Source organism: Oncorhynchus tshawytscha, unplaced genomic scaffold (assembly GCF_018296145.1).
Source record: "Oncorhynchus tshawytscha isolate Ot180627B unplaced genomic scaffold, Otsh_v2.0 Un_scaffold_15699_pilon_pilon, whole genome shotgun sequence".
In the NCBI taxonomy this organism is placed as follows: Eukaryota; Metazoa; Chordata; class Actinopteri; order Salmoniformes; family Salmonidae; genus Oncorhynchus; species Oncorhynchus tshawytscha.
In genome coordinates this window covers 116,189-131,356 of record NW_024609277.1, presented here as the reverse complement: position 1 = coordinate 131,356, position 15,168 = coordinate 116,189, and the positions used below count along the sequence as shown (strand labels likewise).

Below are 15,168 nucleotides of genomic sequence, written 5' to 3'. Positions count from 1 at the left end.
AGCCCTACTGTTGACTCTCTGTTCCCTATATAGGGCACTACTGTTGACTCTCTATTCCCTATATAGGGCACTACTGTTGACTCTCTATTCAGTATATAGGGCACTACTGTTGACTCTCTATTCCCTATATAGGGCTCTACTGTTGACTCTCTATTCCCTATATAGGGCTCTACTGTTGTCTCTCTATTCCCTATATAGGGTACTACTGTTGACTCTCTATTCCCTATATAGGGCACTACTGTTGACTCTCTATTCCCTATATAGGGCACTGCTGTTGACTCTCTATTCCCTATATAGGGCACTGCTGTTGACTCTCTATTCCCTATATAGGGCACTGATGTCGACTCTATTCCCTATATAGGGCACTACTGTTGACTCTCTATTCCCTATATAGGGCACTGATGTTGACTCTATTCCCTATATATGGCACTACGGTTGACAATTGCTCATAGGCCTCAGATCAAAAGTAATGCACTATATAGGGAATACGGTGCGGGAATACGGTGTGGACAAATTTCTCTGTGCTTAGGAACACTTACGATACTTCTTATAATTATGTAATGATCCTGGCTAAACTAAGTGGAGCAGCAGCTCTAATGTAATGGTCCTGGCTAGACTAAGTGGGGCAGCAGCTCTAATGTAATGGTCCTGGCTAGACTAAGTAGAGCAGCAGCTCTAATGTAATGGTCCTGGCTAGACTAAGTAGAGCAGCAGCTCTAATGTAATGGTCCTGGCTAGACTAAGTGGAGCAGCAGCTCTAATGTAATGGTCCTGGCTAGACTAAGTATAGCAGCAGCTCTAATGTAATGGTCCTGGCTAGACTCAGTGGAGTAGCAGCCCTAATGTAATGGTCCTGGCTAGACTAAGTATAGCAGCAGCTCTAATGTAATGGTCCTGGCTAGACTAAGTATAGCAGCAGCTCTAATGTAATGGTCCTGGCTAGACTAAGTGGAGCAGCAGCCCTAATGTAATGGTCCTGGCTAGACTAAGTATAGCAGCAGCTCTAATGTAATGGTCCTGGCTAGACTAAGTGGGGCAGCAGCTCTAATGTAATGGTCCTGGCTAGACTAAGTAGAGCAGCAGCTCTAATGTAATGGTCCTGGCTAGACTAAGTGGAGCAGCAGCTCTAATGTAATGGTCCTGGCTAGACTCAGTAGAGCAGCAGCTCTAATGTAATGGTCCTGGCTAGACTAAGTATAGCAGCAGCTCTAATGTAATGGTCCTGGCTAGACTAAGTATAGCAGCAGCTCTAATGTAATGGTCCTGGCTAGACTAAGTATAGCAGCAGCTCTAATGTAATGGTCCTGGCTAGACTAAGTGGAGCAGCAGCTCTAATGTAATGGTCCTGGCTAGACTAAGTAGAGCAGCAGCTCTAATGTAATGGTCCTGGCTAGACTAAGTGGAGCAGCAGCTCTAATGTAATGGTCCTGGCTAGACTAAGTATAGCAGCAGCTCTAATGTAATGGTCCTGGCTAGACTAAGTATAGCAGCAGCTCTAATGTAATGGTCCTGGCTAGACTAAGTATAGCAGCAGCTCTAATGTAATGGTCCTGGCTAGACTAAGTAGAGCAGCAGCTCATATATATATATATATATATATATAAAATCAGTAACAGTAACAGGAAAGTGTCAAAACTAACAGCAAGATGGATTTACAGTCAATGTGTAAATCAGTCAACAAGTAATTCAGTCAACGTGTAATTCAGTCAACGTGTAATTCAGTCAACAAGTAATTCAGTCAACGTGTAATTCAGTCAACAAGTAACTCAGTCAACGTTTAATTCAGTCAACGTGTAAATCAGTCAACAAGTAATTCAGTCAACGAGTAATTCAGTCAATGTCTAAATCAGATAAACAAGTAATTCAGTCAACGTTTAATTCAGTCAACGTGTAATTCAGTCAACGTGTAATTCAGTCAACGTAATTCAGTCAACGTGTAATTCAGTCAACGTTTAATTCAGTCAACGTTTAATTCAGTCAACGTTTAATTCAGTCAACGTGTAATTCAGTCAACGTGTAATTCAGTCAACGTGTAATTCAGTCAACGTGTAATTCAGTCAACGAGTAATTCAGTCAACGTCTAATTCAGATCAACAAGTAATTCAGTCAACGTTTAATTCAGTCAACGTGTAATTCAGTCAACATGTAATTCAGTCAACGTGTAATTCAGTCAACAAGTAATTCAGTCAACGAGTAATTCAGTCAATGTGTAATTCAGTCAACAAGTAATTCAGTCAACGTGTAATTCAGTCAACAAGTAATTCAGTCAACGTTTAATTCAGTCAACGTGTAATTCAGTCAACGTGTAATTCAGTCAACGTGTAATTCAGTCAACGTGTAATTCAGTCAATGTGTAATTCAGTCAACAAGTAATTCAGTCAACGTGTAATTCAGTCAACGTGTAATTCAGTCAACGTTTAATTCAGTCAACGTGTAATTCAGTCAACGTGTAATTCAGTCAACGTGTAATTCAGTCAACGTGTAATTCAGTCAACGTGTAATTCAGTCAACGTGTAATTCAGTCAACGTGTAATTCAGTCAACGTGTAATTCAGTCAACGTTTAATTCAGTCAACGTGTAATTCAGTCAATGTGTAATTCAGTCAACGTGTAATTCAGTCAACGTTTAATTCAGTCAACGTTTAATTCAGTCAACGTGTAATTCAGTCAACGTGTAATTCAGTCAACGTGTAATTCAGTCAACGTGTAATTCAGTCAACAAGTAATTCAGTCAACGTGTAATTCAGTCAACAAGTAATTCAGTCAACGTGTAATTCAGTCAACAAGTAATTCAGTCAATGTTTAATTCAGTCAACGTTTAATTCAGTCAACGTGTAATTCAGTCAACGTGTAATTCAGTCAACGTGTAATTCAGTCAACGTGTAATTCAGTCAACGAGTAATTCAGTCAACAAGTAATTCAGTCAACAAGTAATTCAGTCAACGTGTAATTCAGTCAACAAGTAATTCAGTCAACGTATAATTGGAAAAGCAGTCACACATAGTTGTTGCAGGTTAATTATTCGATGATAAACCTGAAAGAAATAACTGGAATTACAATTGACTTCCTGAATAGACCGACTTGAAATGCAAATGGACCCCCATCTGGAGTGTGTCTAAGTTCTGTGTTTACCAGCTGTGTCCATGTCTCTGTTCCCAATGGCAGCCTACTTCCTTTGCAGTGCAGAGAAACCCACACACACACGCAGCTCTTTGCTTGTATTCCTTTTAGTTTCTTCAAGCTATGGGGCTCACAGGTCCCGTAGGACTCTGGTCAACAGTAGTGAACAACAGGTCCCGTAGGACTCTGGTCAACAGTAGTGAACAACAGGTCCCGTAGGACCCTGGTCAACAGTAGTGAACAACAGGTCCCGTAGGACCCTGGTCAACAGTAGTGAACAACAGGTCCCGTAGGACTCTGGTCAACAGTAGTGAACAACAGGTCCCGTAGGACTCTGGTCAACAGTAGTGAACAACAGGTCCCGTAGGACCCTGGTCAACAGTAGTGAACAACAGGTCCCGTAGGACTCTGGTCAACAGTAGTGAACAACAGGTCCCGTAGGACCCTGGTCAACAGTAGTGAACAACAGGTCCCGTAGGACCCTGGTCAACAGTAGTGAACAACAGGTCCCGTAGGACCCTGGTCAACAGTAGTGAACAACAGGGACGAGGGCGCCACTCGGGTCAACAGTAGTGAACAACAGGGACGAGGGCGCCACTTGGGACAACAATAGTGAACAACAGGGAGGAGGGTGCCACTTGGGTCAACAGTAGTGAACAACAGGGAGGAGGGCGCCACTTGGGTCAACAGTAGTGAACAACAGGGAGGAGGGTGCCACTTGGGTCAACAGTAGTGAACAACAGGGAGGAGGGTGCCACTTGGGACAACAGTAGTGAACAACAGGGAGGAGGGCGCCACTTGGGTCAACAGTAGTGAACAACAGGGAGGAGGGCGCCACTTGGGTCAACAGTAGTGAACAACAGGGAGGAGGGCGCCACTTGGGACAACAGTAGTGAACAACAGGGACGAGGGCGCTACTCGGGTCAACAGTAGTGAACAACAGGGAGGAGGGCGCCACTTGGGTCAACAGTAGTGAACAACAGGGAGGAGGGTGCCACTTGGGTCAACAGTAGTGAACAACAGGGAGGAGGGTGCCACTTGGGACAACAGTAGTGAACAACAGGGAGGAGGGCGCCACTTGGGTCAACAGTAGTGAACAACAGGGAGGAGGGCACCACTTGGGTCAACAGTAGTGAACAACAGGGAGGAGGGCGCCACTTGGGTCAACAGTAGTGAACAACAGGGAGGAGGGTGCCACTTGGGTCAACAGTAGGGAACAACAGGGAGGAGGGCGCCACTTGGGTCAACAGTAGTGAACAACAGGGAGGAGGGTGCCACTTGGGTCAACAGTAGTGAACAACAGGGACGAGGGCGCCACTCGGGTCAACAGTAGTGAACAACAGGGAGGAGGGCGCCACTTGGGACAACAGTAGTGAACAACAGGGACGAGGGCGCCACTTGGGTCAACAGTAGTGAACAACAGGGAGGAGGGCGCCACTTGGGTCAACAGTAGTGAACAACAGGGAGGAGGGCGCCACTTGGGTCAACAGTAGTGAACAACAGGGAGGAGGGCACCACTTGGGTCAACAGTAGTGAACAACAGGGAGGAGGGCGCCACTTGGGTCAACAGTAGTGAACAACAGGGAGGAGGGCGCCACTTGGGACGCAACCTGTGTGCTGCGATGACTTACACATGCCCGGTCTCGTGCGCCACAACGAAGGCCGAGGAGAATCCGTCCTCGTGGTTCAGAGTGCAGCTCCTCAGAGGGTGGCACATGCCTGTCACCGGGGCGTAACCTAGGCAACACAGATCACACACACACACACACGGGCACTGATAACAAACCGCTAGGCAGAGATGAAGGGTTGTAATGGCTGTTACATCACACCTGGGTTCAATTACTACTTGAAATCATTTGAAATACTTCAGCTGGGCTTGATTGAGCTTGCCTGGCGCTATGGAACCAATGGAATAGATGCACAAGCGCAAAACTCCGCCCACCTGGCACTCCAGGCAGACTAAACGTGGTGCTTAAAGTATTAGAAATAAAAACAAATATTACTTGAACCCAGGTCTGGGTACATATGCCTCTCTAAGGCTCTGATCAAACCACGGTTATGAAGATGTGGTGTGGATGGATTAAGGTGAGACTAGCTCGGCCTGCTTTTAGATGTCTGTCTGTGATTCGGGAGACGTTTTCAATACCAATTTATCTAGTAAATCATACATAAATCATACATTAATATCTTGGTCAGTGGTCAACTTCATCTACAGGGAGGCCAATTTCAAGAACACATTTCTAGTTGCAACGACAACCTGTCAAGAGGCATATAAAGTATCTATTGCATTTTGCAATAGTTTTGTGTACATGTGAAATAGCAGGTATATTCTCCTGACACTGGTAGGTAAGGTACCTCTAGTTGTCAGAATTCCCAGAATGCACGCACATTTTTACAGGTAGTAGTTGTGTAAACAAAGCTACTGTGTAAACATTGCTTCTAACACAGGATGTTGGATTGACTTCAGCTCTAAGTGTTCTGTGTGTGTTTTTTTACAGGAGAGAAAATGATGAATTATCCCAACAGAACCAATGCTATTATAATTATAGTGTCTGACATATACCTACTGCAATTAACAAAGAACTACTAATTGTAATACAAATCAGAACAACGAATATGGAAATGAACACAGATTACTATATATAAAGCATGTCGTCTTCATGTGTGGCTCAGTCCCAAATGCCACCCTGTTCCCTATATAGTACACTCCTTTTTGACCAGGGACCATAGTGCGCATCATAGGGAATAGTGTGCCATCTGGGACAGATGCACATGAAGAAGACTTGGTTTATAGTCTGTGTTCCATTTCCATAGTAGTTGTTCTGATTTGTGTCCAATGAGCAGTTTGTTGTTGATAGCAGTAAGTGCACGTCTCTGTTGTTAGCTGATACGTGCTGCTGCTGAACAGATGAGTAAAATACCCTTTAAAAATATACTATGTCAATAATCAGGAAATGCCTAAAGGCAGGAAATGATGCTACGATAAAAAAAATTGAAAAACTGTCAAACTTTGAGAAAGGCCTGAAGATTTTGTCTGTGTACTTGCTTGTGTCTAAATTCCTCCTCTAGCTACTGAAATAGACAGTAAGCTTGAAGGCATTTTGTTAAACCCAGCACAGACAGACCAACACAAGCTTGTTAAAACAAAACACAACCGTATAATATAACCCAACAATACAGTAATGACACATATGTAAACACGAAGCACAAAGGACACATGAATACAACTACTATACTATATACTATAAATAACTACTATACTATACATAAGTACTATACTATATACTATACATAACTACTATACTATACATAAGTACTATACTATATACTATACATAACTACTATACTATACATAAGTACTATACTATATACTATACATAACTACTATACTATACATAAGTACTATACTATATACTATAAATAACTACTATACTATATACTATACACAACTACTATACTATACATACGTACCATACTATATACTATAAATAACTACTATACTATACATAACTACTATACTATACATAAGTACTATACTATATACTATAAATAACTACTATACTATACATATACATACTACTATACTATACATAAGTACTATACTATATACTATAAATAACTACTATACTATATACTATAAATAACTACTATACTATACATAAGTACTATACTATATACTATACATAACTACTATACTATACATAAGTACTATACTATATACTATACATAACTACTATACTATACATAAGTACTATACGATATACTATAAATAACTACTATACTATATACTATACATAACTACTATACTATACATACGTACCATACTATATACTATAAATAACTACTATACTATACATAACTACTATACTATACATAAGTACCATACTATATACTATACATAACTACTATACTATACATAAGTACCATACTATATACTATACATAAGTACTATACTATATACTATACATAAGTGCTATACTGTATACTATAAATAACTACTATACTATACATAAGTACCATACTATATACTATACATAAGTACTATACTATATACTATAAATAACTACTATACTATACATAAGTACTATACTATATACTATACATAAGTACTATACTATATACTATAAATAACTACTATACTATACATAAGTACTATACTATATACTATACATAAGTACTATACTATACATACGTACTATACTATATACTATAAATAACTACTATACTATACATAAGTACTATACTATATACTATAAATAACTACTATACTATACATAAGTACTATACTATATACTATAAATAACTACTATACTATATACTATAAATAACTACTATACTATATACTATACATAACTACTATACTATATACTATAAATAACTACTATACTATATACTATAAATAACTACTATACTATATACTATAAATAACTACTATACTATATACTATACATAACTACTATACTATATACTATAAATAACTACTATACTATATACTATACATAACTACTATACTATACATAAGTACTATACTATATACTATAAATAACTACTATACTATACATAAGTACTATACTATATACTATAAATAACTACTATACTATACATAAGTACTATACTATATACTATAAATAACTACTATACTATACATAAGTACTATACTATATACTATAAATAACTACTATACTATACATAAGTACTATACTATATACTATAAATAACTACTATACTATACATAAGTACTATACTATATACTATACATAAGTACTATACTATATACTATAAATAACTACTATACTATACATAACTACTATACTATATACTATAAATAACTACTATACTATACATAAGTACCATACTATATACTATACATAAGTACTATACTATATACTGTGTATCAAACTACTATACACTATAAATAACTACTATACTATACATAAGTACTATACTATATACTATACATAAGTACTATACTATATACTATAAATAACTACTATACTATACATAACTACTATACTATATACTATAAATAACTACTATACTATACATAAGTACCATACTATATACTATACATAAGTACCATACTATATACTATACATAAGTACTATACTATATACTATACATAACTACTATACTATATACTATAAATAACTACTATACTATACTATAAATATACTATATACTATACATAAGTATTATACTATATATAAATAACTATATACTATACACTAAGTACTATACTACTATATACTATAAATAACTACTATACTATACATAAGTACTATACTATATACTATACATAAGTGCTATACTGTATACTATAAATAACTACTATACTATACATAAGTACCATACTATATACTATACATAAGTACTATACTATATACTATAAATAACTACTATACTATACATAATATATAACTATACTATATACTATACATAACTACTATACTATATACTATAAATAACTACTATACTATACATAAGTACTATACTATATACTATACATAAGTACTATACTATACATACGTACTATACTATATACTATAAATAACTACTATACTATACATAAGTACTATACTATATACTATAAATAACTACTATACTATACATAAGTACTATACTATATACTATAAATAACTACTATACTATATACTATAAATAACTACTATACTATATACTATACATAACTACTATACTATATACTATAAATAACTACTATACTATATACTATAAATAACTACTATACTATATACTATAAATAACTACTATACTATATACTATACATAACTACTATACTATATACTATAAATAACTACTATACTATATACTATAAATAACTACTATACTATATACTATACTATACTATACTACTATAAATAACTACTATACTATACATAAGTACTATACTATATACTATAAATAACTACTATACTATACATAAGTACTATACTATATACTATAAATAACTACTATACTATACATAAGTACTATACTATATACTATAAATAACTACTATACTATACATAAGTACTATACTATATACTATAAATAACTACTATACTATACATAAGTACTATACTATATACTATACATAACTACTATACTATATACTATAAATAACTACTATACTATACATAACTACTATACTATATACTATAAATAACTACTATACTATACATAAGTACTATACTATATACTATACATAACTACTATACTATACCATACTGTGTATAAACTACTATACACTATAAATAACTACTATACTATACATAAGTACTATACTATATACTATACATAAGTACTATACTATATACTATAAATAACTACTATACTATACATAACTACTATACTATATACTATAAATAACTACTATACTATACATAAGTACCATACTATATACTATACATAAGTACCATACTATATACTATACATAAGTACTATACTATATACTATACATAACTACTATACTATATACTATAAATAACTACTATACTATACATAAGTACTATACTATATACTATACATAAGTATTATACTATATACTATACATAAGTGCTATACTGTATACTGTGTATCAAACTACTATACACTATAAATAACTACTATACTATACATAAGTACTATACTATATACTATAAATAACTACTATACTATACATAAGTACCATACTATATACTATACATAAGTATTATACTATATACTATACATAAGTGCTATACTGTATACTGTGTATCAAACTACTATACACTATAAATAACTACTATACTATACACTAACTACTATACTATATATAACTTCTATACTATACATAAATACTATACTATATACTATACATATACTACTACTATACACTATATATACTATACTATACTAAATATACTATATACTATACATAAGTACTATACTATATACTATAAATAACTACTATACTATACATAAGTACCATACTATATACTATACATAAGTATTATACTATATACTATACATAAGTGCTATACTGTATACTGTGTATCAAACTACTATACACTATAAATAACTACTATACTATACACTAACTACTATACTATATATAACTTCTATACTATACATAAGTACTACACTATATACTATACATAAGTGCTATACTGTATACTATATATAACGCTACTATACACTATATATAACTACTATACTATACTATATTATATACTATATATAACTACTATACACTATACATAAGTGCTAACTACTATACACTATATATAACTACTATACTATATACTATACACTATATATACACCACTATACTATATATACTATATACTATATATAACTACTATACTATATAATAACTACTATACACTATATATAACTACTATACTATACATAAGTACTATACTATATACTATACATACGTGCTATACTGTATACTATATATAAAACCACTATACACTATATATAACTACTATCATATATACTAACTACTATATTATATACTATATATAACTACTATACTACATACTAACTACTATACACTATATATAACTACTATAATATATACTTACTACTATACTATACATAACTACTACACTATACATAACTACTATACTATACATAACTACTATACTATATATAACTACTATACTATGCATAACTACTATACTATACATAACTACTATACTTTAGATAACTACTCATGTACACTATATATAACTACTATACTATATACTTACTACTATACTATACATAACTACTATACTGCATAATAACTACTATACACTATATATAACTACTATACTATATACTTACTACTATACCATACATAACTACTATACTACATACTAACTACTATACACTATATATAACTACTATACTATATACTTACTACTATACCATACATAACTACTATACACTATATATAACTACTATACTATACATAACTACTATACTATATACTTACTACTATACCATACATAACTACTATACATTATATATAACTACTACACACTATATATAACTACTATACTATATACTTACTACTATACCATACATGACTACTATACATTATATATAACTACTACACACTATATATAACTACTATACTATACTACTAACTACATATACTATATACTATACTACTACTACACTATATATAACTACTATACTATATACCTACTATACTATATATAACTACTATACTATACATAACTACTATACTATATACTTACTACTATACCATACATAACTACTATACATTATATATAACTACTACACACTATATATAACTACTATACTCGACCAAGAGATGTGCAGCGATCCAGATTAGCTTAGCGTTTTGTTTGGTTCAAATGGGGGTTTGTTGCTGAAACAAATGGTCCTGCTCTCTGACCATGTGAAGACCTTTGGCATGCAGGTAAAAAAGCAGAAAATGCAGACACAGACAGATATTGATGAACGGGGCTGCTTCAGTTGGACATGTCCCAAATGCCAATCTATTCCCTATATAGAGGACTATTTTTTTGGACTAGAGCTCTATTGGCCCTGGTCCAAAGTAGTGAACTACATAGTGAATGGAGTACCATTTGGGACACGTGCTCTGTGGTGATTAGCTAGAACCCAGTAGCAATGATGTCACTATAGCCAGATTTGAACCAGTTCTGGTTGTAATGTGGTTGTAATGGCGTTATTTCATCTAGCTCTGCCCGATGGCAAAGAACTACAAGGAACATGGCGGCACATGGTGGCATCCAATGGTTATGTAGTTATATCAAATGGTTATGTTATAATGGTTATGTAGTTATATCAAATGGTCAGATGGTTATGTAGTTATATCAAATGGTTATGTTATAATGGTTATGTAGTTATATCAAATGGTCAGATGGTTATGTTATAATGGTTATGTAGTTATATCAAATGGTCAGATGGTTATGTAGTTATATGAAATGGTCAGATGGTTATGTTATAATAGTTATATAGTTATATCAAATTGTTATGTTATAATGGTTATATAGTTATATTAAATGGTCAAATGGTTATTTTATAATGGTTATGTTATAATGGTTATGTAGTTATATCAGACGGTCAGATGGTTATGTTATAATGGTTATGTAGTTATATCAAATGTTTGTTATAATGGTTATATAGTTATATCAGATGGTTATGTTATAATGGTTATATAGTTATATCAGATGGTTATGTTATAATGGTTATGTAGTTATATCAAATGGTTATGTTATAATGGTTATGTAGTTATATCAAATGGTCAGATGGTTATGTTATAATGGTTATGTAGTTATATCAGATGGTTATGTTATAATGGTTATGTAGTTATATCAAATGGTCAGATGGTTATGTTATAATGGTTATGTAGTTTTATCAAATGGTTATGTTATAATGGTTATGTAGTTATATCAAATGGTCAAATGGTTATATAGTTATATCAAATTAGAATGGCTTAGTTAGACGTAGTTCTACTTAGTTAGAATGGCTTAGTTAGACTTAGTTAGAATGGCTTAGTTAGACTTAGTTAGACTGGCTCAGTTAGACTGGCTTAGTTAGACTTAGTTAGACTGGCTTAGTTAGACGTAGTTCTACTTAGTTAGAATGGCTTAGTTAGACTGGCTTAGTTAGACTTAGTTCTACTTAGTTAGAATGACTTAGTTAGACTGGCTTAGTTAGACTTAGTTGTACTTAGTTAGAATGGCTTAGTTGTACTGGCTTAGTTAGACTGGCTTAGTTAGACTGGTTCTAGCTTAGTTAGAATGGCTTAGTTAGACTGGCTTAGTTAGACTTAGTTCTACTTAGTTAGAATGACTTAGTTCTACTTAGTTAGAATGGCTTAGTTAGACTGGCTTAGTTATACTGGCTTAGTTAGACTGGCTTAGTTAGAATGGCTTAGTTAGAATGGCTTACTTAGACTGGCTTAGTTAGACTTAGTTGTACTTAGTTAGAATGGCTTAGTTGTACTTAGTTAGACTGGCTTAGTTAGAATGGCTTAGTTAGACTGGCTTAGTTAGACTTAGTTAGACTGGCTTAGTTAGACTGGCTTAGTTAGACTGGCTTAGTTAGACTGGCTTAGTTAGACTTAGTTCTACTGGCTTAGTTAGAATGGCTTAGTTAAACTGGCTTAGTTAAACTGGCTTAGTTAGACTTAGTTAGACTGGCTTAGTTAGACTGGCTTAGTTAGACTGGCTTAGTTAGACTGGCTTAGTTAGACTGGCTTAGTTAGACTGGCTTAGTTAGACTTAGTTAGACTGGCTTAGTTAGACTTAGTTAGACTGGCTTAGTTAGACTTAGTTATACTTAGTTAGACTGGCTTAGTTAGACTTAGTTAGACTTAGTTAGACTGGCTTAGTTAAACTGGCTTAGTTAGACTTAGTTAGACTTAGTTAGACTGGCTTAGTTAGATTTAGTTCTACTTAGTTTGAATGATGGATGGTGTTTCTTCTTCCATAATAGTTTAGTCGCTCATCACCTATTTAAATGCTGCAAGCAAAATGGCACAACAAGAAAGCAATGGAGATGCACTAGCTGAGCCCTTTATCTGAAGACAGATAAAAGATATTCAAGAGAATGGAGACTATATACATTCACATGAAAAAGACATTGTGAGCTTGGCATGGAAGAGTATGAGAAAAAGTTGCAGTAGGTACAGTAGCTATAGTGCAGTAGCTATGGTACAGTAGCTATAGTGCAGTAGCTATGGTATAGTAGCTATAGTGCAGTAGCTATGGTACAGTAGCTATAGTGCAGTAGCTATGGTATAGTAGCTATAGTGCAGTAGCTATGGTACAGTAGCTATAGTGCAGTAGCTATGGTATAGTAGCTATAGTGCAGTAGCTATGGTATAGTAGCTATGGTACAGTAGCTATGTTATAGTAGCTATGGTACAGTAGCTATAGTGCAGTAGCTATGGTATAGTAGCTATAGTGCAGTAGCTATGGTACAGTAGCTATAGTGCAGTAGCTATGGTATAGTAGCTATAGTGCAGTAGCTATGGTACAGTAGCTATAGTGCAGTAGCTATGGTACAGTAGCTATAGTGCAGTAGCTATGGTATAGTAGCTATAGTGCAGTAGCTATGGTACAGTAGCTATAGTGCAGTAGCTATGGTACAGTAGCTATAGTGCAGTAGCTATGGTATAGTAGCTATAGTGCAGTAGCTATGGTACAGTAGCTATAGTGCAGTAGCTATGGTATAGTAGCTATAGTGCAGTAGCTATGGTATAGTAGCTATGGTACAGTAGCTATGTTATAGTAGCTATGGTACAGTAGCTATAGTGCAGTAGCTATGGTACAGTAGCTAAGCTAACATACCTGGCAGTGGTTACAGCTACAGTGACAATCACATACATTCAACATACCTGTCAGTGGTTACTGCTACAGTGACAATCACATTCATTCAACATACCTGTCAGTGGTTACTGCTACAGTGACAATCACATACATTCAACATACCTGTCAGTAGTTACTGCTACAGTGAGAGAACAATCACATACATTCAACATACCTGTCAGTGGTTACTGCTACAGTGACAATCACATACATTCAACATACCTGTCAGTGGTTACTGCTACAGTGACAATCACATACATTCAACATACCTGTCAGTGGTTACTGCTACAGTGACAATCACATACATTCAACATACCTGTCAGTAGTTACTGCTACAGTGAATCTCATCATTCATTGAATGTTAAGTTTAGATGGTTACTGTTTAAAGTGACAATCACATAGATTCAACATACCTGTCAGTGGTTACTGCTACAGTGACAATCACATTCATTCAACATACCTGTCAGTGGTTACTGCTACAGTGACAATCACATACATTCAACATACCTGTCAGTGGTTACTGCTACAGTGACAATCACATTCATTCAACATACCTGTCAGTGGTTACTGCTACAGTGACAATCACATACATTCAACATACCTGTCAGTGGTTACTGCTACAGTGAGAGAACAATCACATACATTCAACATACCTGTCAGTGGTTACTGCTACAGTGAGAGAAGAATCACATACATTCAATAACAAGATCTTCAGATTTAGTTTACTGTTTTCATCC

General features: G+C 34.4%; 1 protein-coding gene across 1 annotated transcript in view; it reads right to left on the bottom strand.

The window, feature by feature from the left end:
• Positions 1-4,746: 4,746 nt before the first annotated feature.
• The window catches only part of LOC112240683 (A disintegrin and metalloproteinase with thrombospondin motifs 14), a 94,958-nt gene continuing 84,536 nt past the window's right edge, over positions 4,747-15,168 (bottom strand). The window contains exon 7 of the mRNA XM_042314749.1: positions 4,747-4,856. Coding sequence (XP_042170683.1) covers positions 4,747-4,856 — 110 coding nt within the window. The remainder of the gene's footprint in view (positions 4,857-15,168) is intronic.